The sequence below is a fragment of the Erythrolamprus reginae genome, chromosome 1 (genome assembly GCF_031021105.1).
Source record: "Erythrolamprus reginae isolate rEryReg1 chromosome 1, rEryReg1.hap1, whole genome shotgun sequence".
Taxonomy (NCBI): Eukaryota; Metazoa; Chordata; class Lepidosauria; order Squamata; family Dipsadidae; genus Erythrolamprus; species Erythrolamprus reginae.
In genome coordinates, this window is record NC_091950.1 from 399380096 (window position 1) to 399403437 (window position 23342).

General features: G+C 45.4%; 1 protein-coding gene across 1 annotated transcript in view; it reads left to right on the top strand.

Moving 5' to 3' along the window:
• Nucleotides 1–23342, top strand: part of TMEM132E (transmembrane protein 132E) — a 454008-nt gene that overhangs the window by 368728 nt on the left and 61938 nt on the right. Inside the window, exon 6 of the mRNA XM_070730351.1 lies at nt 2436–2576. Within this exon, the coding sequence (XP_070586452.1) occupies nt 2436–2576 (141 nt within the window). The remainder of the gene's footprint in view (nt 1–2435; nt 2577–23342) is intronic.

Genomic DNA, 23342 nt, shown 5'->3' on the forward strand with positions numbered 1-23342 from the left:
ATCTCTTTTGAGTATTTGAATCTGTTTTTCCTGTGCTTTTTGCAAGCTGTCATTTATAAAGCGCTGTCAGAGCCGTTTCCCATCTGTTGCTTGTTTATGCCTGGTTCCTGCCTTTCCTTTCGGAGTCTCCTTGCAACCTCTCACAGGAGCATTGTGGAAAGGTGTGGAAGGTTGTTACATAGGTAGACTTCTAACAAAGTCCACAGCAGTCACTGTCTTGTAGACCAAAAAACGAACAATCTGGAGCCTGGATGTTTTAAGTAGCAGGTGGGAGGAGAGAAGTGCCAAAAAGTACTTTGCAGCTTTGCTGTACAAATTTTGCTCTTTGTCTTTTGTTACTTTTGTTTGTTTGTTTTGAGTTTTATGCCGCCCTTCTCCTTAGACTCAGGGCGGCTTACAACATGGTAGCAATAGCATTTTTTCACAGAGCCAGCATTGTTAAACAAGTCAACTCTGATGTTTCATGTTTTTGCTGTGAGCCGCCTAGGACCCCTAGGGCAGTGATGTTGAATCTTTTTTTCCTTGGGTGTCAAAAGAGTGTTGGTGTACATGCTATCGCACATGTGTGAGTGCCCACACCCATAATGGGCTTTCCCAAATATGCCCATGTTACACCAACACTCCGCAGTCTGCATTGGCTGCCGATCATTTTCCGGTCACAATTCAAAGTGTTGGTTATGACCTAGAAAGCCCTTCATGGCACTGGACCAGATTATCTCAGGGACCGCCTTCTGCTGCACGAATCCCAGCGACCGGTTAGGTCCCACAGAGTGGGTCTTCTCCGGGTCCCGTCAACTAAACAATGTCGCTTGGCGGGACCCAGGGGAAGAGCCTTCTCTGTGGCGGCCCCGGCCCTCTGGAACCAACTCCCCCCAGAGATTAGAATTGCCCCCACCCTCCTTGCCTTTCGTAAGCTTCTTAAAACCCACCTCTGCCGCCAGGCACGGGGGAACTGAGATACTCTTTCCCCCTAGGCCTTTACAATTTTATGCATGGTATGTCTGTATGTATGTTTGGTTTTATAATAAAGATTTTTAACTGTTTTAATATTGGATTGTTATACGCTGTTTTTATTACTGTCGTTAGCCGCCCCGAGTCTTCGGAGAGGGGCGGCATACAAATCCAATAAATGAATGAATGAATGAATGAATGAATGATTAATTAATTAATTAATTAATTAATTCAATGCCCGGGCAGGGCGAAAACAGCTTCCTCTACCCACCGGAGGCCCTCTGGAGGCTGGAAATGGCCTGTTTCCCAATTTCTGGTGGGCCCAGTAGGCTCGTGTTTCGCCCTCCCCAGGCTCCAAAGGCTTTCCTAGAGCTAGGGGAGGGTAAAAAAACACCCTCCCGCATCCCCCTGGAGGCTCTCTAGAAGCCAAAAACACCCTTCCAGAGCCTATGTGTCAGCCAGAAATCAGCTTATTGGCACACACATGCATATAGGAGTTGAGCTAGGGCAACGGCTCGCGTGCCAGCAGATATGGCTCCGTTTGCCACCTGTGGCCCCCGTGCTATAGGTTTGCTATCACTGCCCTAGGGGCAGCATAGAAATTGAAGAAACGAATGAATAAATTAATTAATTAATGTTCACTTAATGATCACTACAAAAAATTATAAAGTCAGTCACATTGGTGACCTGACTTATGGCCATCATAACTTATGACAGGGATGGGCAGGCTCTATTATGGTTGTAAATTGAGGACTACCTGTAGATTACCATCTTGCGTCCATCCTGAGATGGTGGCAGCTCTTTCCAAGAATTGAGGTACTGCAAACAACAATGGTCCTACGTTTTATAGACTAGATTAGACTAGAACAGAATAGAATAGAATCCTTTGTTGGCCAAGTGTGATTGGACACCCAAGGAATTTGTCTTTGGTGCATATGCTCTCAGTGTACATAAAAGAAAAAAATACATTTGTCAAGAATCATGTGGTACAATACAATGATTGCCATAGGGGTCAAATAAGCAATAAGGAAATAATCAATATTAATAAAAATCTTAAGGATACAAGCAACAAGTTACAGTCATAAGTTGGAGGAAATGGGTGATAGGAATGATGAGAAAAAACTAGTAGTAATAGTAGTGCAGACTGAGTAAATAGTTTGAAAAGTGTTCAGGGAATTATTTGTTTAGCAGAGTGATGGCGTTTTGGGAAAAACGGTTCTTGTGTCTAGTTGTCTTGGTGTGCAGTGCTCTGTAGTGCCGTTTTGAGGGTAGGAGTTGAAACAGTTTATGTCCAGGTTGCGAGGGGTCAGTAAAGTATAGTATAGGCCCCCAACTCACTCTGAACATGGTCTTCTTTTCAGCTTAATAAAGTGATCCAGTTGAGTGTTACACCCAAGGAAATTTCGGAGGGAGGAAATGGAGGGACCTGACTTGAGAGTCCTTGAGAAAAAAGATGTTGCTCTCTCTTTCTTGTTGCTTGCCAGGGTGAAGGCCAAAAAAGGGGTGAACCTGCTCAGAACCAGATCTAGTCACAATGAGTGGCTTGTGAATTCGGAATTTCAGACGGGCAGCAAACACTCCACTTCAACGGTTGAAGTCGCATGGATTGGTGGAATCTTGCCCAGGTAAGTCTCTGGATTTTAAGATTCTTTATTATTCTTTATTCATTTGTCCAATACACAAATACATAGGAAGAAAATAGACATGTGATAATATAAAAGAGGGTGAAGATGAACTTAGAGGAGAGGATATATGAAAGGAAGAGAATATATAAGATAGGTGAAAGAAAGGAAAGACAATTGGACAGGGGACGAAAGGCACACCAGTGCACTTATGTACGCCCCTTACTGGCCTCTTAGGAACCTGGAGAGGTCAATCGTGGAGAGTCTAAGGGAGAAGTGTTGGGGGTTAGGGGTTGACACAATTGAGTCCGGTAGTGAGTTCCAAGCTTCGATAACTCGATTGTTGAAATCATATTTTTTACAGTCAAGTTTGGAGCGGTTCTTATTAAGTTTGAATCTGTTGCGTACTCTTGTGTTATTGCGGTTGAAGCTGAAGTAGTCATTGACTGGTAAGACATTGCAGCATATGATCTTGTGGGCAATGCTCAGATCATGTTTTAGGTGCCGTAGTTCTAGGCTTTCTAGGCCCAGGATTGTTAGTCTATTTTCGTAGGATATTCTGTTTCGAGTGGAGGAGTGAAGGGCTCTTCTGGTGAAATATCTTTGGACATTTTCAAGGGTGTTGATGTCTGAGATGTGGTAGGGGTTCCAGACAGATGAGCAGTAGTCTAGGATGGGTCTGGCAAAAGTTTTGTAGGCTCTTGTGAGTAGGGTGAGGTTGCCTGAGCAGAAGCTGCATAGGATCAGCTTGACAACTCTAGAGGCTTTTTTGGCGATATTGTTGCAGTGGGCTTTAGCACTTAGGTCATTCTGAGTTTGCAAGATCTTACAAAATGTGTTCCCCCCCCACTTCTTTTTCCCCTTGAAATGTAAGCATATTTGAAATTCAGTATGAAAAAGATTTCAAAGCGTCTTTGGGGAAACCGAAGTCCCCAGCAGCTCCTGTGAGCTTGAAGTTCAGCATGTCGGGAAGTTGTTGATTTGAGGAAGGGGCAAAATTTAGCACTTCCCCTGAGATGAAGGCGAGGCTGACGATGCAAGACTTGGGACTTTCTCCGAGATTTGCGTAAAAACTAGGACAAGCCCCACCCCACAGCCCGAGCAGAGCTTTAAAAAATAATAAAGCTATCTCTGATGCAGTGTGAAACCTAAGGCATGGATCAAAAGCCGAGTTCCTTTGCAAGAGAAATCTTCTCCGAGATGACTGAAAAGTCTTTGTAGTGGGCTTGTTTCATGCTGTGTTCCTCAAGGAGGAAAGAGCCCAGATGAATAGCTTCAATTTCTCTGACTCCGAGATGTATGGAAATGAAAGCTGGGAAGCCGGTAGGGAGGAGAAGCACAGGCGTTGATGCTAAGCAGACCTCAAAAACATCCAGCCTAGAATTAGAATCGGGTTCTGCAAGCACCAGAGTTAAAATGTTGGCTGTTTGGGGAGGGGGATGAGTAGTTTACACAGTACAGTGATACCTCATCTTACAAACGCCTCGTCATACAAACTTTTCGAGATACAAATCCGGGGTTTAAGATTTTTTTGCCTCTTCTTACAAACTATTTTCACCTTACAAACCCACCGCCGCCACTGGGATGCCCCACCTCTGGACTTCCATTGCCAGTGAAGCACCTGTTTTTGTGCTGCTGGGATTCCCCTGAGGCTCCCCTCCATGGGAAACCCCACCTCCGGACTTCCGTGTTTTTGTGATGCTGCAGGGGAATCCCAGCAGGGGAATCCCAGCAGCGCAAAAACAGGCGCTTCGCTGGCAACGGAAGTCCGGAGGTGGGATTTCCCATGGAGGGGACCCTCAGGGGAATCCCAGCAGCACAAAAACGGGCACTTCGGCTGGCAAAAGGGGTGAATTTTGGGCTTGCACGCATTAATCGCTTTTCCATTGATTCCTATGGGAAACATTGTTTCGTCTTACAAACTTTTCACCTTAAGAACCTCGTCCCAGAACCAATTAAGTTTGTAAGACAAGGTATCACTGTACTTAAGTCGGATGCAGAAATAATCTGGCCCTGTTGTTTGTCACATCTATTTTTCAGATTAAAAGGGACTCTTTTATATATGCGTGTGTGTGTTTATTTATTTATTTATTTATTTATTTATTTTGTCCAATACACAATGAGGGTTTTAGTGGGTATATATCTATATACACATAGTAAAATACATGATGAAGGTTATAGAGGAGATACTCAGAGTAAAATATATCTAAGAAATAATAGAAAAGAAGATATAGTAATAGAACATATCAATGAAAGAATAGAAGAAGAGATATAGGAATAGAAGAAAGGTATAGGAGATATAGGAGAGCAATAGGACAGGGGACGGAAGGCACTCTAGTGCACTTGTACTCGCCCCTTACTGACCTCTTAGGAATCTGGATAGGTCAACCGTGGATAATCTAAGGGTAAAGTGTTGGGGGTTTGGGGATGACACTATGGAGTCCGGTAATGAGTTCCACGCTTCGACAACTCGGTTAACTGAAGTCATATTTTTTACAGTCAAGTTTGGAGCGGTTAATATTAAGTTTAAATCTGTTGTATGCTTTTGTGTTGTTGTGGTTGAAGCTGAAGTAGTCGCCGACAGGCAGGACGTTGCAGCATATGATCTTGTGGTTCTGCTTGGTTCAAAGAATCGGTAACACTGGTGGTGCGGAGGCTCTGCCCACTTGCTCAGGATGCTTCTGCGCATGTGCAGCAGCATCGCGCAATAATGTGCGTGTGAACCAGTAGTAAAGGGTTTTAGAAACCACTATTGGTGTGTGTCTCTATCTGTCTGTCTGTCTATCTATCATCCATCCATCCATCCATCCATCCATCCATCCATCTATCCAAATGGCTCTTCTCATCGATGTGAATCCTTTTGAGCCAGTCTTAAAAACCATGAGGACTAGAAGCTTAGTTTTTCTTTTTTAAGTAAATGCAGTGATATAGCCAGGGATCCACTCAGCTGCTACAATGAATAGACCTTAAGGATGAGTTTTATTCAGGGAGTGGGGGATTTGGGAATATGCAAAGAGAGCTTGGTTTGAATCTCTGTTGGTGACGGGGGGACATGATTGAAACATTTAAATATGTTAAAGGGTTAAATAAGGTCCAGGAGGGAAGTGTTTTTAATAGGAAAGTGAACACAAGAACAAGGGGACACAATCTGAAGTTAGTTGGGGGAAAGATCAAAAGCAATGTGAGAAAATATTATTTTACTGAAAGAGTAGTAGATGTGCAGTAGATGTGTAGTAGTACATGCAACAAATCCAATAATTAAAACTATGGCTAAAAACCCCTATCATTAAAAAACAGACAATACTACTCAATCACAACCATAGATAAATCTTACTAGCCAAAAGGGGATACGTCAATTACCCCATGCCTGGCGACATAGATAGATATTCAAAGTCTTGCGAAAGGTGAGGAGGGTATTGGCAGTTTGAATCTCCGGGGGGGGGTGTTCTGGGGCCGCCACAGAGAAGGCTCTTCCCCTTGGTCCCTTCCAACTCTCGTTATTTTGTAAAGGAGAAGGAGGAAAAGAGAATTTTTATTTCCTCGTGTTGTGTTGTGACTTTAAGGTTCTGTGAAACTGAAACCACGGTGGGTTATAATTGAACAGACCAAGCGTTTTCTTGTTGCTGCCATTCCACAGCCCTGGGAGATTTGCCATGATACAGGTCCAGCACTTGCCACAATTTATGTTCATTAGGTATTTTTAGCTGTAATGAGATGAAGAGGTTGGCCACGAACCAGCAGGAATCTGACTGGCTGGCTCGCTCTCGAGCTGCAGATTAAATTCAGCCTTGAAAGGTTAAAGTGGGCGATGAATTTAAAGCCATTACCATCACCTTTTAAGAAAACACCCGATCAAACCTTACAGCAGTGGGAAAGGAAAGTGACTTAGGAGCACTGGTTTTCAAACCCCTCGGCCTTGCTCCTTTTTAAGAAGTTTGAACATCAAAGCTTTTGATTGTCCTGACATTTCAATTCCCGGCATCAGTTCCACTGCTGAGAGCAGACGATGCTTTCTGAAAAAAGGCTGAACAGAGAAATGGAGGGAGTGCTTTCCATTCCTTAGAGAAATCATCTTTTTTTTGTGGGGTGGGAGGATTGTAAAATGTTACAAAGATTATAAAGGACATGCCATGCAGGAGGTTTAAATGAGCAGCACCTGTCGTTCTCATTACATGTGTAACCTAGTTTCCAAATCTGTTTGTTTTCTGAGTCCATAGAATACATTGAACCGTAACCTTAACAAGCAGACTGGATTTGCAACAGAAACAAGGTTGACCCCAGACAAACTTACACCTACAAAAAGATATTGACAAAATTGAACGGGTCCAAAGACGGGCTACAAGAATGGTGGAAGGTCTTAAGCATAAAACGTATCAGGAAAGACTTAATGAACTCAATCTGTAGAGTCTGGAGGACAGAGGGAAAAGGGGGGACATGATCGAAACATTTAAATATGTGAAAGGGTTAAATAAGGTCCAGGAGGGAAGTGTTTTTAATAGGAAAGTGAACACAAGAACAAGGGGACACAATCTGAAGTTAGTTGGGGGAAAGATCAAAAGCAACATGAGAAAATATTATTTTACTGAAAGAGTAGTAGATCCTTGGAACAAACTTCCAGCAGACGTGGTTGGTAAATCCACAGTAACTGAATTTAAACATGCCTGGGATAAACATATATCCATCCTAAGATAAAAATACAGGAAATAGTATAAGGGTAGACTAGATGGATCATGAGGTCTTTTTCTGCCGTCAGTCTTCTATGTTTCTAACTTAGCATGAAGTGCAAATGAAGCCAGAAGGTCTTTTAATCTGAGGTGATCAACCATGTTTGGACACCACTTAGATTTTGTCTGCATTTGGCTCAAGGGTGAAATCAAAGCAGGTTCTGACAGGTTCCGGAGAACTAGTAGCAGAAATGTTGAAAAGTTCAGAGAATCAGCAGATACCACCTCTGGCTGGCCCCAGAGTGGGGTGGGAATGGAGATTCTCCGTACTGAAGGAGCGGGTCCAGCAGTCACATGGGTTGCTCATGTCCAATCCGGTGGAACTGAGCCTAGTGTTAAAAAAGCTTGCCGGATCCGCCCCTTCCCCAGAATTCGCTCAGTTCGCATATCCTGCGGTTGTATTGTGATAGCTCGTTCAACTTTCTAACACCTTCCCTTCGATCTTTTCCTTCAAAAATAGTAAGAATTGTTTTTGCCATTATTATTTACTTGCACTATAGCGCCAGCCGTTTGTGGCTCGGCTTTTTTCCTTTGGAGAAGTTGCGGTTTCGTTTTCCCCCGGCGGTTTTGCCGTGTACGATCCCCGCTGCCGCTTGTGGATTCCTTTAATCCTTTGGCCTGGAGGTCTTGGTGCAAGTATTCATTTATTGATTTATTGATTCATTATTGTATATTATTAAAGGGCTTAAGAAAACCTCCTGCGGAGTGAGACGCCTTGCTAGTCTCCTGGACTTAGTCGATCGCTTCCCCTTTAAGAAATTTTACGGAGCGATTTTTCGGCGCGAACGCCTTCGCGCCCTTTTTAAAATTAGGCCTCTCGTGTTGGCCTCCTGCCAGCCACGTAGGCCTCAGTCCACCGCGTGGATCCCGGAGCGGGCCTTGGGACGCCCAGGCTTAATTCTCCCCCGGCTAAGCCTCCAACCAGAGTGCCTTGGTTTACTTAATTATAAAGTTTAGGGAGGCTGGCCCCGCTGGATTTGGGGACACGAACTCTGGGTTTGCCCAGATTGACCTCAAGTCTCAGCAGCTTCGAGGCCTCGAAGCAGGATCCATTCCTCTTCGGAAGTCCTTGAAATTCTTCTCCTTAATTATTCAATTATTGGCTCAACCTTGTCTTCTGTTAATTGTCAGACTATGGCTACTTTTCCCAAGAGAGGCACAACTAAAGGTCCCAGAGAGGCCAGGCCTACAGGCGATGAGATTACTAGTATCCCCCAGGCCTCTTCCTCCTCTTCTCCAGGGGCCCGCCCCCCGACCAAGGTCACCAGGGCCGAGAAGAGAAGGGACCTAGCCCTACAAAGAATCCATGACAAATCAGCAAAACGTTTGAAAGTACAGGCCCAAGTACTCAGTAGTCAAGACCCCCCAGAGGCTTCTAGTCTACCTCCTTCTGGGGTCCCTGTGTTATCTCTGGATGAGCCTAACCTAGACAGACCCCAACCTAACCTATGGGGCATAGGTCCAGAGGAACCAGATATTATTGAAGATTCCCCCCAGCCAGGATCCTCCCAGGCCTTTAGGGATTCTTCTGCCATTCCTGCTGATATTTCTAGTTTACCTCCTGATTTCCAATCTATTTTTGCTGTGTTGTCCAAGGCCATTGATGCCAAACTCTCCTCCATCAATGAGCTTCCCTTACCTCCTCCTCCTCGTCCCTCCCGCCCCTTGGGTTCTTCCCCAGCGGTTAGAGCTCCTATTCAGGATGATTCAGATTCCTCTCAGGACGAATATGAGGATATGGAGGATGATGAGGACCCCTTTCAAGGCCTCTCAGATGATGAGGAATCCCAAATAAAGGTTCCTTCTCCAATTACTATTTTTCCTTCTCAATTATTCAAATCTCTCCTCCTCAAAGCTAGAATTTCTACGGGATTAGCAGCCCAGGAGAAACAAGCCTCCACATCCACTGATCCCCCGGAGGAGAATTTACCTTACTTCACAGAGGAACAGGAGGATAACGAGGTAATTCCTATGCCTAAATTGTTTAAAGATGCCTTACTCAAACAGTGGGATTTCCCAGCCTCTGGCCTTAATCCCTCCACTAAGGACAGAAAGTTGTACAAACTTTCCTCTTCCTATGAAGAGCTTCCATCTTTTCCCAAACCGGATGAACCTGTCAAGATCCTTCACTCGGCAGCGGCTGTGCCAGGCGAAGCGGAGGAAGTCCTCCGCCCAGAGGACAAGCGGATTGAACAAATGCTCAAAAGAGGATTCACCGCAGATTCCTGGGCCATTAAAAGTTCAGCAGCAGCTTCCTTTTTCTCCAGAGCCATGCTTCTGTGGCTTCGTCAACTTCAACAGCATATTCCTCCCGATGACTTGAGAGGTCAACAAGACTTCAACAAGGTCTTTGCAGCTGCCCAGTACGTGGCTGATGCCACCTTGCAATCTACTAGATTTTCTGCTAAGTCTATTGCAGCTTCTACAACGGCAAGAAGACTCCTATGGATTCGCCCTTGGCAAGCGGGAGTACGCCAGAAGTGGCAGTTATCCCAGGGCCCCTTAAAGCGCGACCTTCTTTTCGGTGATCTTCTGGATCCTCTCCTCACGGAAACCACGGACAAGAAGAAAGTTTTGGGTCCAACCACAAAAAAGGCTACCAAAACGCAGTCCTTTCGTCGCCCAGGGCGACAGCAAGATCAAGCGGCCTCCTATCAGAGATCTCCAGGTCAGTATTCCCCCCGCTTTCGTTCCCAAGGTAGGAACTCCAGGGGCAGAGGTTTTCGCTTCCAAAGGGGAGCGTCCTCTAACAGGGCTTCAAAAAAACCTAGATGGTAATCTTTCCTCCATTCCCATAGGGGGTCGCCTAGCCCATTTCGCCTCTAATTGGCGTCTCACCTCCAAGGACCCCTGGGTCATTGACACTGTTCAATCAGGCCTTCTTTTAGAATTTATTTCTCCTCCCCCGAAACGTTTTATTTCCTGCCCTTCTTCCAGGTCCTCCTCTGATTGTAACCGTATGGAGGAGGCCATTTCTCATTTATTGTCCATCAGAGCCATTCAACCGGTTCCTTCCGGTCAGAAGGGCCTAGGGTTTTACTCCATCCTATTTATGGTTCCAAAGTCCTCCGGAGGTTGGAGAGCTATTTTGGATTTAAAGAAGTTAAACCTATTCATCAAATATAGGAAGTTTAAGATGCACTCCTTATCTTCTATTTTGGCCGCCATCCACACGGGAGATTTCATGGTCTCCTTAGACCTCACTGAGGCCTACCTTCACATTCCTATAGCCAAATGCCACAGAAAATTTTTACGTTTTTGCTTTCAAGGCAGGCACTTCCAGTATAGGGCGATGCCATTTGGCCTTTCCTCGGCCCCTCGGGTCTTTACAAAGCTCTTGGGGTCCCTGGCGGCCTATATCCGGGCGTCTCCCATCCACATTTTATGTTATCTTGATGATATTTTGATTCATGGGAACTCCCTAGAGAAAGTGAAATCAGACCTTTCTACCACCATGTTAGTCCTTCAGGACCATGGATTTTCCATCAACTTTGATAAAAGCCATCTCCAACCTTCCACCTCCATATTACACCTGGGATCCATTATTGATTCAGAATCTTCCCAGGTTTTTCTCTCTCCCGAGAGAAAACTCAGTATAGGGGAGTTAATTTCTTGTCTGTTATCAAAACCGTCAGTATCCATAGTAGCCCTGTCTTCCCTTTTGGGGAAGATGGTGTCTTGCATAGGCATCATTCCCTGGGCTCGCCTTCATGCTAGGGAACTTCAGTGGCTTCTATTACCCTTTCAGAGATCGGGGCACAGCAACTCAAATCGTCGCATTGTCATCCCACCGGCTGTTCGCAGATCCTTCAAGTGGTGGAAATCTCCGGCCATGGACAAAGGGTCCCCGTTCAGGTGCCCGGATCAATTTGTCATTACCACAGATGCCAGTCTATCGGGATGGGGCGCCCACGCCCAGGGGATGATAGCCCAGGGCACGTGGTCCCCGGAAGAAGCTTCCAAGCCAATCAATTGGCTAGAGTTAAGAGCCGTTTCCCTGGCTCTGAAGCACTTCTCTCCTCGCATTCCCAACCGGCACGTTCTCATCCTGACCGACAACATTGCCACAAAAAGCCACATCTGCAGACAGGGAGGCACGAGGTCCAAGGCCCTCATGAGGGAGGCTCTCAAGTTAGGCCTTTGGGCGGAAAAACATCTTCGGTCGCTCCTAGCCGACCACATCTCGGGGAGCCTAAACGTTCAAGCGGACTGGCTATCTCGAGCAACGATAGACCCGGGAGAGTGGAACCTCCATCACGACCTGTTCCATCAAATCAGTCTCAGATTCGGCCTTCCAGTTCTGGACCTCTTCGCGACCAATGCGAACTCCCAACTCCCTCGCTTCTTTTCCAGATTTCCATCCCCGGGAGCGGAAGCAATCAATGCCCTCCGGAGTCCATGGCCTCCAGGCCTACTCTACGCATTCCCGCCAATTCCAATTCTCCCGGACGTGATTCACAAGGTCCTCACCGAGAGGGCCCGAGTAATCTTAATCGCCCCTCATTGGCCCCGCCGGCCCTGGTTCGCGGATCTCCAACAGTTGTCCGTCCAGGACCCCTGGCGACTCCCCGTTTCGGGGGATATGCTGCGGCAGGGGGCCTCATTCCACCCAGACCCGGAGTGGTTCCACCTCACCGCCTGGCTGTTATCAGGAGAGATTTAGAGCTGCGTGGTCTCGACCCCGATACTGTGGAGGTCATTTTAAAGGCCAGAAGGGGTTCGACCAATCGAATATACGACCACACATGGTCCAAGTTTCACCAGTGGTGTCTACAGGAAGGCCTTTCTCCCCTGTGCATTCCCATTCACAGAATCATTTCCTTCCTTATGCAAGGTTTCCATAAAGGACTCTCCACCAGCACTCTCCGGCGCCATCTGGCAGCCATTTCATCTGTCTTGGGGGGCCCCCGCAGACAGCCTCTCCGGTCCTTCCCAGAAGTTCAGGAATTCCTCAAGGGCATAGCCAACCTCAGACCTTCCAGGGTCCACAGGTATCCATCCTGGGATTTGCCACGGGTTCTCCATTCCCTCACGCAGGCACCATACGAACCCCTAAAATCGGTGTCCCTCAGGTATCTATCCTTTAAGGTAGCATTCCTGGTGGCTATTACATCTGCCCGACGCATTTCGGAGCTGGCTGCCCTTTCTATCAGGCAGGACCTTTGTCAATTTCATCAGGACAAGGTAGTATTGCGACTGGACCCTACCTTCTTACCCAAGGTCAGTTCCATGTTCCACAGAACTCAGGATATTGTCCTACCTTCCTTCTGCCTCCAACGAGACCATCCCTTGGCAATTAGATGGCACACCCTGGATCTCATTAGAGCGCTGAGAATCTATATCCAACGCACAGGACCCTTTCGGAGGTCAGAAGCACTTTTTATAGCCTATCACCCCAGAGTCATGGGTGCCAAAGTGTCTTCAACAGTTATAGGTCGTTGGATCAGAGGGACTATATCTAAGGCCTATGAGTCGGCCTCCCTCTCAGTTCCAAGGAACATCACAGCGCATTCCACCAGGAGCGCAGCCACCTCGGCCGCTTGGGCAACTCAAGCCCCGTTGGAGGAGGTCTGCAAAGCAGCCACTTGGGCCTCACCAAATTCTTTCATCAGGCACTACAAGATTGATTCTTACGCTTCAGCGGATGCTGCCTTCGGCAGAAGGGTACTCCAATCCGTTATCTCACACGATAGCAATTTAATCCCACCCTAGGGACCATCTATTGGGTATGTCCCATGTGACTGCTGGACCCGCTCCTTCAGTACGGAGAATAGGCGTTGATTGCTTACCTGAACGCCTCTTCTCGTACGGTGAGCGGGTACAGCAGTCACTTCCCGCCCTTGTATGTGTCTTCTTTATCCTTCTATAACCTTTCTTCCTCTAATAATAAGAGTTGAACACTACAGAGCTTCACAGCTGAGCCTAGTCTATGGATTCGCGAATTCTGGGGAAGGGGCGGATCTGGCAAGCTTTTTTAACACTAGGCTCAGTTCCACCGGATTGGACATGAGCAACCCATGTGACTGCTGTACCCGCTCACCGTACGAGAAGAGGCGTTCAGGTAAGCAATCAACGCCTATTTTGGAGTATCCTTCCCCCAGGAGTGGAGAAAGGATGGAGATTTTGGAGTATCCTCCCCCCAGGAGTGGAGAAACGATGGAAATTTTGGAGTATCCTTCCCCCAGGAGTGGAGAAAGGATGGAGATTTTGGAGTATCCTTCCCCAGTAGTGGAGAAAGGATGGAGATTTTGGAGTATCCTTCCCCCAGGAGTGGGAAAAGGATGGAGATTTTGGAGTATCCTTCCCCCAGGAGTGGGGAAAGGATGGAGATTTTGGAGTATCCTTCCCCAGTAGTGGAGAAAGGATGGAGATTTTGGAGTATCCTTCCCCCAGGAGTGGGAAAAGGATGGAGATTTTGGAGTATCCTTCCCCCAGGAGTGGAGAAGGGATGGAGATTTTGGAGTATCCTTCCCCCAGGAGTGGAGAAAGGATGGAGATTTTGGAGTATCCTTCCTCAGTAGTGGAGAAAGGATGGAGATTTTGGAGTTAATGGGCCAACCTCACTAGTAACTCCCCTGACTCAATTGCCCCAGGCCTGTCGGAAAAGCCAGGTCTTTACAGCTTTCCAGAAGGCCGTTAAGGTAGGGGCAGTGCAGATCTCAGGAGGTAGCTGAATCCAGAGAGTCGGGGCCACCACAGAGAAGGCTCTCCCCCATGGGCCCGTCAGCCATCACTGTTTAGCTGACGGGACCCAAAGAAGACCAATCTAACCAGTCGCTGGGGGTTATGTGGCAGAAGGCGGTCTCGAAGATACTCTGGCCCTGAGCCATATAGGGCTTTAAAGGTAATAACCAACACCTTGAATTGTGACTGGAGACCGATAGGAAGCAGTACAGCTTGGGAAGAATTGGTGAAGTGTGGGTGTATCTGGGCGCACCCACCAACCGTAGTCTCCGAACACTCTTCAAGGGTAGCCTCATTCTCCCCTCCTCCCCATCTTTTAACCGTACTTATTGTTGTTGTTATTTATTATTTTATTATTTTAATATTTACCATTTCTAATGTTTGTAAGCTGCCCAGGCAATGCTTGTCATCTCTAGACAAGACGAGAGGAAATAAACAAATTACTAAGTAAGCAAATATGAGCGATGAGTCCAGGAGGATTAGCATCATATTATATTCCAGTCTCTCCAGGGCAATGCCATCCCATCCTATTCTTTACCTATAGATTTTGCCTAATCCCATTGTATTACCATTTTAAATTAGAGCATGTTGTATCTTGTGGTGATGAGTTCCATGTCCTTGAAGTATTTTCTTTCCTCTGTTCTGACAGTTTCCTTTTTTTCCCCTTTATGGGACAATCCCAGATTCTAATACAGTGGTACCTCTACCTAAGAACGCCTCTACTCAAGAACTTTTCTAGATAAGAACCGGGCATTCAAGATTGTTTTGCCTCTTCTTAAGAACTGTTTTCTACTTAAGGACCCAAGCCCGGAAAAATTTCCCAGGAAATTTGAGAGCGGCATGAAGGCCTGGCCAGTTTGCTGCCATTCCCCCTGGGTTTCTCTCTCTGGCGCAGTGTATGGGAGACAGCCTCGCGCCGGGTGTATGGGAGGCACGTGCTCCTCCTCGCCGCCTCAGAGTCCCTCTTTTTTTTTTAAGCCTTAAAGTTTTGGATTTTTTTGATTCCCACACCTCACCTTCTTCCTTCGGCAGCGACTGTCCTCCTCCTCTTCTTCTTCCGCCTCCTCCCACCCAAATTCCAAGCTTTTATTTCTTTCCTAATGGGTTTGCACACATTATTTGCTTTTACATTGATTCCTATGGGACAAATTGCTTCTACTTACAAACTTTTCTACTTAAGAACCTGGCGATGGAACGAATTAAGTTCTTAACTTAATTGTCTGGAGGACAGAAGGAAAAGGGGGGACATGATAGAAACATTTAAATATGTCAAAGGGTTAAATAAGGTTCAGGAGGGAAGTGTTTTTAATAGGAAAGTGAACACAAGAACAAGGAGACACAATCTGAAGTTAGTTGGGGGAAAGATCAAAAGCAACATGAGAAAATATTATTTGACTGAAAGAGTAGTAGATGCGTGGAACAAACTTCCAGCAGATGTGGTTGGTAAATCTACAATAACTGAATTTAAATATGCCTGGGATAAACATATATCCATCCTAAGATAAAATACAAAAAATAGTATAAGGGCAGACTACATGGATCATGAGGTCTTTTTCTGCCGTCAGTCTTCTATCTATCTATCTATCTATCTATCTATCTATCTATCTATCTATCTATCTATCTATCTATCTATCTATCTATCTATCTATCTATCTATCTATTGTTAGAGTTGGAAGGGACCATGCGGGTCATCAAGTCCAACCCCCTGCCTAAGCAGGAACCCTAGTTCACAACGTCCACTGGTAGATTGTTCCACTGGTTGATCGTTCTGACTGTCAGGAAGTTCTTCCTTATTTCCAGGTTGAATCTCTCCTTGGTCAGCTTCCAGCCGTTGTTCCTCGTCCGGCCCTCCGGTGCCCTGGAGAATAAAGTGATCCCCTCCTCTCTGTGGCAACCCCTCGTATACCTGTAGACTGCTATCATGTCCGCTCTGGCCCTCCTTTTCTCTAGGCTATCCATGCCCAGTTCCTGCAGTCTCTCTTCGTAAGTCTTGGTTTCTAGACCCCTGATCATTTTGGTTGCTCTTTTCTGCACCTTCTCCAGAGTTTCAATGTCTTTTTTGAAGTGTGGTGACCAGAACTGAACACAGTACTCCAGGTGTGGTGTGACCAGGGCGTAGTAGAGTGGTATTAAGACTTCCCTGGTCTTGGAGTGTATTCCCCTGTTGATGCAGCTTAGGATTGTATTGGCTTTTTTGGCTGCTGCTGCACATTGTCGGCTCATGTTTAGTTGATTATCCACCAAGACTCTGAGATCTCTATGTTTAAGTAAAGGTACCACTCTATTCTAGAAAGTAACCAGCACGATGCCCAAAGTGCATTAAGGATAAATTCCACTTGCATTCAATTGTACACAGGGAGAAAATCCTTTTAGATCTTGCTGTTCAGCACAAGAAGAACTAAAGCTGAAAGGGTATTACAAGGGTTGCTTCCCAACTGATAAAAGATTCAGAAGATCTGTCAAGAGCCAACAGCAAGCTCCTTCATTACCATTGAAGCCTGCTATCTAGCTATTCCACATGAAGGCATTTAAGTAAGGAATTGAAGAATATTTCACCTTAATGGAAGTTGAGGAATATATTGGCATTAGGTGGGAAAGGCTGGGATTTTTGTGTCCTGATCCCTTTCTTTTTTAAAAACATGAGAACACTTGAAAGAGCAATTATTTTTTGGTTTTAGGCAGATGTCACTGCCTACGACAAGACCAGAGGTTAATAAAGCACAATTGCTATGGTTACCCACTAAGTTATCCCTGAACAAGCAAACTGCATGATGACATAACATGATGGTCTGGTTCATAAAATATATGTATTTCATTCTGTTTTACTGCTGCCCAGTTCCAGAATTATTTAGACAACGATGGGGTTCCCCCACTATGTTAAATCGCCAATTATATAACCTATATTAGCTTATAACACCATTTCCTCATTTTTCAACCTGAGTATAGTTTTGCTTAACAATTCGTCCTTGACCTGTGACTATAATTAAACTTGGGATTATGGTCATAAGATGTGCCAGTCCTTAAGTGAGTCACCATGTGATCGTATCTGATATTATGGCCTTTTTTTTGAGGAAGTCATTAAGTGAATCACCACAGTTGTTAAGTGAATGCTGCAGTTGCTAAGCAAATATATATCTGTCTGTCTGTCTATCCTATCTATCTATCTAATCTACCTCTATCTATCTATCTAATCTATCTCTATCTATCTATCTCTATCTATCTATCTATCTATCTATCTATCTATCTATCTATCTATCTATCTAATATCTACCGTGTTTCCCCGATAGTAAGACCCCCCCGATTGTAAGACATATGGGGGGTTTCAGGGGGGTCGGCTTATATAAGCCATACCCCGAAAGTAAGACATATGTCTTACTTTCGGGGAAACACGGTATAAACGGTATTGCGGGGGGGGGCGATGACATTGCTTCCAAGCTCCCCGCGCGCCCCTCGCCTTCGCTCGCCGCGGCCTCTTCCACCGCCTCTTCCCCTGCCGAAGCTCAGCTGCAAGCGGCCAGCGAGGCCGCTTGCAGCTTCGCTCGCCTTCCAAGCTCCCCGCGCGCCTTCGCATTCTCCCCGCGCGCCTTCGCCTTCCAAGCTCCCCGCGCGCATTGCTTCCAAGCTCCCCGCGCGCCTTCGCATTCTCCCCGCGCGCCTTCGCCTTCCAAGCTCCCCGCGCGCATTGCTTCCAAGCTCCCCGCGCGCCTTCGCTCGCCTTCGCTCGCCACCGCCTCTTCCCCTGCCGAAGCTCAGCTGCAAGCGGCCAGCGAGGCCGATCGGATCCGAGGCGAGCGGCCGGAGCTGCGCCCTCCTTCGCCCGCCTCCTTTCCGCTCGCCTCGGATCCGATCGGCCTCGCTGGCCGCTTGCAGCTGAGCTTCGGCAGGGGAAGAGGCGGTGGCGAGCGAAGGTGAGCGAAGGCGAGCGAAGGCGCGCGGGGAGCTTGGAAGCAATGCGCGCGGGGAGCTTGGAAGGCGAAGGCGCGTGGGGAGAATGCGAAGGCGCGCGGGGAGCTTGGAAGCAATGCGCGCGGGGAGCTTGGAAGGCGAAGGCGCGGGGGAGAATGCGAAGGCGCGCGGGGAGCTTGGAAGCAATGCGCGCGGGGAGCTTGGAAGGCGAAGGCGCGCGGGGAGAATGCGAAGGCGCGCGGGGAGCTTGGAAGCAATGCGCGCGGGGAGCTTGGAAGGCGAAGGCGCGCGGGGAGAATGCGAAGGCGCGCGGGGAGCTTGGAAGCAATGCGCGCGGGGAGCTTGGAAGGCGAAGGCGCGGGGGAGAATGCGAAGGCGCGCGGGGAGCTTGGAAGCAATGCACGCGGGGAGCTTGGAAGGCGAAGGCGCGGGGGAGAATGCGAAGGCGCGCGGGGAGCTTGGAAGCAATGCGCGCGGGGAGCTTGGAAGGCGAAGGCGCGCGGGGAGAATGCGAAGGCGCGCGGGGAGCTTGGAAGCAATGCGCGCGGGGAGCTTGGAAGGCGAAGGCGCGCGGGGAGAATGCGAAGGCGCGCGGGGAGCTTGGAAGCAATGCGCGCGGGGAGCTTGGAAGGTGAAGGCGCGCGGGGAGATGTAAGACATACCCCCAAAGTAAGACACAGTGGGGCTTTTGGGGGTAAAAAGATAGTAAGACACTGCCTTACTATCGGGGAAACACGGTATCTATCTATCTAATCTATCTCTATCTATCTATCTATCTATCTATCTATCTATCTATCTATCTAATCTATCTCTATCTATCTATCTATCTAATCTATATCTATCTATCTATCTAATCTATATCTATCTATTTATCTATCTAATCTATCTCTATCTATCTATCTAATATCTATCTATCTATTTATCTATCTATCTATCTAATATCTATCTATCTATCTATCTATCCTATCTCTATCTATCTATCTATCTAATCTCTATCTATCTAATCTATATCTATCTATCTATCTATCTAATCTATCTCTATCTATCTATCTATCTATCTATCTAATATCTATCTATCTATCTATCTATTTATCTATCTATCTATCTATCTATCTAATCTATCTCTATCTATCTATCTATCTATCTAATATCTATCTATCTATCTATCTATTTATCTATCTATCCAATCTATCTCTATCTATCTATCTATCTAATCTATCTCTATCTATCTATCTATCTATCTATCCTATCTTTATCTATCTATCTATCTATCTAATCTCTATCTATCTAATCTCTATCTATCTATCTATCTATCTATCTATCTATCTAATCTATCTCTATCTATCTATCTATCTAATCTATCTCTATCTATCTATCTATCTATCTATCTATCTATCTAATCTATCTCTATCTATCTATCTATCTATCTATCTATCTATCTATCTATCTATCTATCTATCTATCTATCTATCTATCTATCTATCTATTAGATTTGTATGCCGCCCCTCTCCGAAGACTCAGGGCAGCTCACAGGATACAGTATAAAAACAGTGAATACAAAACAAATCTAATTAATCAAAAAACTACACAAGCTAAAAACCCAGTATATTAAAATCAATCAAAAAATTCAGTCACAACCATACATCATATTTATTGGCCAGCGGGTCTAGATTTAATGGCCCCAAGCCTGGCGGCATAAGTGAGCCTTGAGACTCTTGCGGAAGGCGAGGAGGGTGGGGGCAGTGCGAATCTCTGGAGGGAGCTGGTTCCAGAAGGCTGGGCCCCCCACAGAGAAGGCTCTTCCCCTAGGCCCCACCAAACGACATTGGTTGACAGCACCTGGAAAAGGCCAACTCTGGGACCTAACCGGCTGCTCGGATTCATATGGCAGGAGGCAGTCCCGTAAGTAATCTGGCCTTTATAGGTCATTACCAACACTTTGAATTGTGTCCGGAAACCAATCAGCAACCAATGCAGTCCGCAGAGTGTTGGAGAGATATGGGCATGTCTGGGGAGGCCCATGACCACTCACATGGCTGCATTTTGCACGATTTAAAGTTTCTGAATACTCTTCAAAGGTAGCCCCATGTAGAGAGCATTGCAGTAGTCGAACCACAAGGTGATAAATCCATTGTCTGCAAGGAGCGTTTTTTTGCCAGAAACTGGAAATAATATCAGTTTTAGTTTACACACACACACAAAGTAAATTGTAGTCACATAATTGTGGGATGCTGCAGTCATAGATACAGTTTCCCACTCCCAAAATTATAGAATTGTAAGCTGCCCAGAGTCACTTAGTTGAATTGAGTAGCTATGGAAATTGAGTAAATAAAACAAAGAAATAAAAATAGTAATAGCAATAGCACTTAAACTTATATACCACTTCAAAGTGTTTTACAGAACTCTTTAAGCAGTTTACAGAATCAACATATTGCCCCCAACCATCTAGGTCCTCATTTTATGGACCTCAGAAGGATGGAAAGCTGAGTCGTCCTTGAGTTGGTGAGAATCGAACTGCTGGCAGTGAGCAGAGTCAGCCTGCAATACTGCATTCTATGATAATTTCGAAGTGTCATTAAGCAGGATAGTTGTAAGTCGAGGACTACTATATGTTGTAAGCTGCCTCCGAGTCCTCGGAGAGGGGCGGCATATAAATCGAATAAACTTAAACTTACTTGTAACACATTGAATTACACCTCAGGAACAGTGCATATTCCTGACATTCAGATAATCCCAGTCCTATGTTACTTTTTTGCAAATCGTTAAGGATTTAGGGCCTGGAAATTAAGTGAGCGAGCCCATGTTATGTTGCTTTTATTTATTTTTATTTATGAAATTTATAAGCTCCATCTTATTATTCTCAAGAGCATTTTTGTTTCTTTCTGCTGGTCCAGAGCACAATTTATTTTTTTTATGTTCTTTTTCACTGTTTGTTTATGATAGCTTTTTAAAAATCGTACAGTAGCATCGCAGCATTATAAGTGCAAGTTCTATAAGTTGATGAATAAATGAATACATTATTTTTTTTCTGCCTCTGAAGAATAACATCGGAAGGGTTGAACTGGGTTTTTTTTTTAAAAAAAAAATGGCTTCAATGAAAGATAGGAAAATTTAAGAATGGAGACCGGGACGGCTGACCAAGTAGCAAAAAGCATGGAGAAAATATCAGCTAAATATCCCCATATCACCACAAATATCTTAACTCTTTTCTCTAGCAGCAATTTTGGAGCCATAGAATGACAGGCAGTTATGGAGCAACTAAGGCAGTGGTTCTCAAGCTTTCTTAATGCCGCGACTCCTTAATACCGTTCCTCATATTGTGGTGAACCCCAACCATAAGTCTAGCACCAATACTTCCAACAGAGCTTTAAACTGATTGGCAGGAAGGTCAGAGGGACACCCCCACTGTAAACACCTGATTGGTGATTGTAAAAATATGTTCCAATGCACCAGCTTTAGTTCCTAACACCATGGGAAATTTGTCTTTTCCTATGGTCTTAAGCAACCCCTGTAAAATGGTTGTTTGACCCCCCCCAAAGGAGTCCCAAACCCCAGGTTGAGAACCACTGAACTAAGGGGCCCAAGAGGAGATACCACACTTACCACACAGCAACAAAGATGATTAGGGGACTGGGGGCTAAAACATATAAAGAACAGTTGCTGGAATTGTTTAAGATTGAACAGTCAGTAAAAAGGACTAACAGTACTGTGTTTGGCTTATTGTAGTGCTTATATTACTTTCCTGTACTTCCTAGCTTAAAACAATAGTGATAGCATTTAAACTTATATCCCATCCCATATTTATTTATTCGGTTTTTATGCCGCCCTTTGCAATAGCATTTTTTAACAAAGCCAGCGTATTGCCCCCACAATCCAGGTCCTCATTTTACCCACCTCGGAAGGATGGAAGGCTGAGTCAACCTTGAGCCGGTGATGAGATTTGAACTGCTGACCTACAGATCTACAGTCAGCTTCAGTGGCCCTGCAGTACAGCACTCTATCTGCTGTGCCACCCTGGCTCTAATATCCTCAACCCATATGCTTTATAGCATTCTCTGGGCGGTTTACAAAGTAGAAGCATTATTTGTATGTTGCCCCCAAAAATCTTGGTCTTCATTTTACCAACCTTGGAAGGATGGAAGACTGAGTTAATTGTTATTAACAAGGACAGATTTTGGTAACCAGAGGAATCTGTGCAGGAAGGGTTCTGGGGATGCCAACCCTTGCCTTAATCACTGACTAGCCCAGTGATGGCGAACCTATGACATGCGTACCACAGCTGGCACACAGAGCCATATCTGAGGGCACGCCAGGTGTTGCCCTATGTCCAGGGATCATGCACGCACTGGCCAGCTGATTTTCGGCCCTCTTTTCGGCCATTTGTGCTCTCCCCAGGCTTCAGGATGGCCTCCTAAACCTTAGGGCAGCGGTCCCCAAACTACGGCCCGCGTGCCGGATGCAGCCCGCTGAAGTATTTTAACCGGTCCGCGGCAGCACACAAGATTTTACTGATCGATATAATAAGAGAGAGAAAGAGGGAGAATTAGAGAGGGAGAGAGAAATGAAGAGGAGAGATAGAAAGGGAGAGAGAGAAAGGGAGAAATAGAGAGGGGGGGAGAAAGTGTGAGAGATACAAAGAGGGAGAGTTAGAAAGAGTGAATGAAAGAAAGAGAGAAGAGAGAGAGAGAAAGAGAGAGAGGGACAAAGAGAAAAAAGAAAGAGAAAGAGGGAGAGATAGTGAGGGAGAGAGAAAGGAAGAGGGAGAGATGGAAAGAGAGAGAGAGAAAGAGAAAAATGAGAAAATGAGGAGGGAAAGAACGAGGGAGAGGGAAATGAAACAAATGAGAGAAAAGGAAGAGGGAAGAGAGAAGTGGAGAGGAAGGAGGGAGGGAGGGAAGAAGAAATGGAGTTTGTTGATTTAAGTTTAAATTTACTTGTAAATAAAGAAGTATAAATTACTTTATTACTTAATTATTAATTACTTATTACTTCTTTATTTTAAATATTGTATTTGTTCCCATTTTGTTTTTTACTTTAAATAAGGTATGTGCAGTGTGTGCATAGGGATTTGTTCATAGGTTTTTTTTATAGTCCGGCCCTCCAACAGTCTGAAGGACTGGCCCCCTGTGTAAAAGGTTTGGGGACCCCTGCCTTAGGGAGAGCAAAAAATGGCCCAATAGGCCTAATGGAAGTCTGGAGGCTTCAGTGAGGCCTGTGCATGACGCGGAGGGGGCAGCATTGGGGACTTTCTTGACATGTATGGGGGAAGAAGCCATTGCATTATGGGTGTGGGCATGCATGCACACATTATTTATTTATTTTATTTATTTTATTTATTTTATTTATTTTATTTATTTTATTTATTTTATTTATTTTATTTATTTTATTTATTTTATTTATTTTATTTATTTTATTTATTTTATTTATTTTATTTATTTTATTTATTTTATTTATT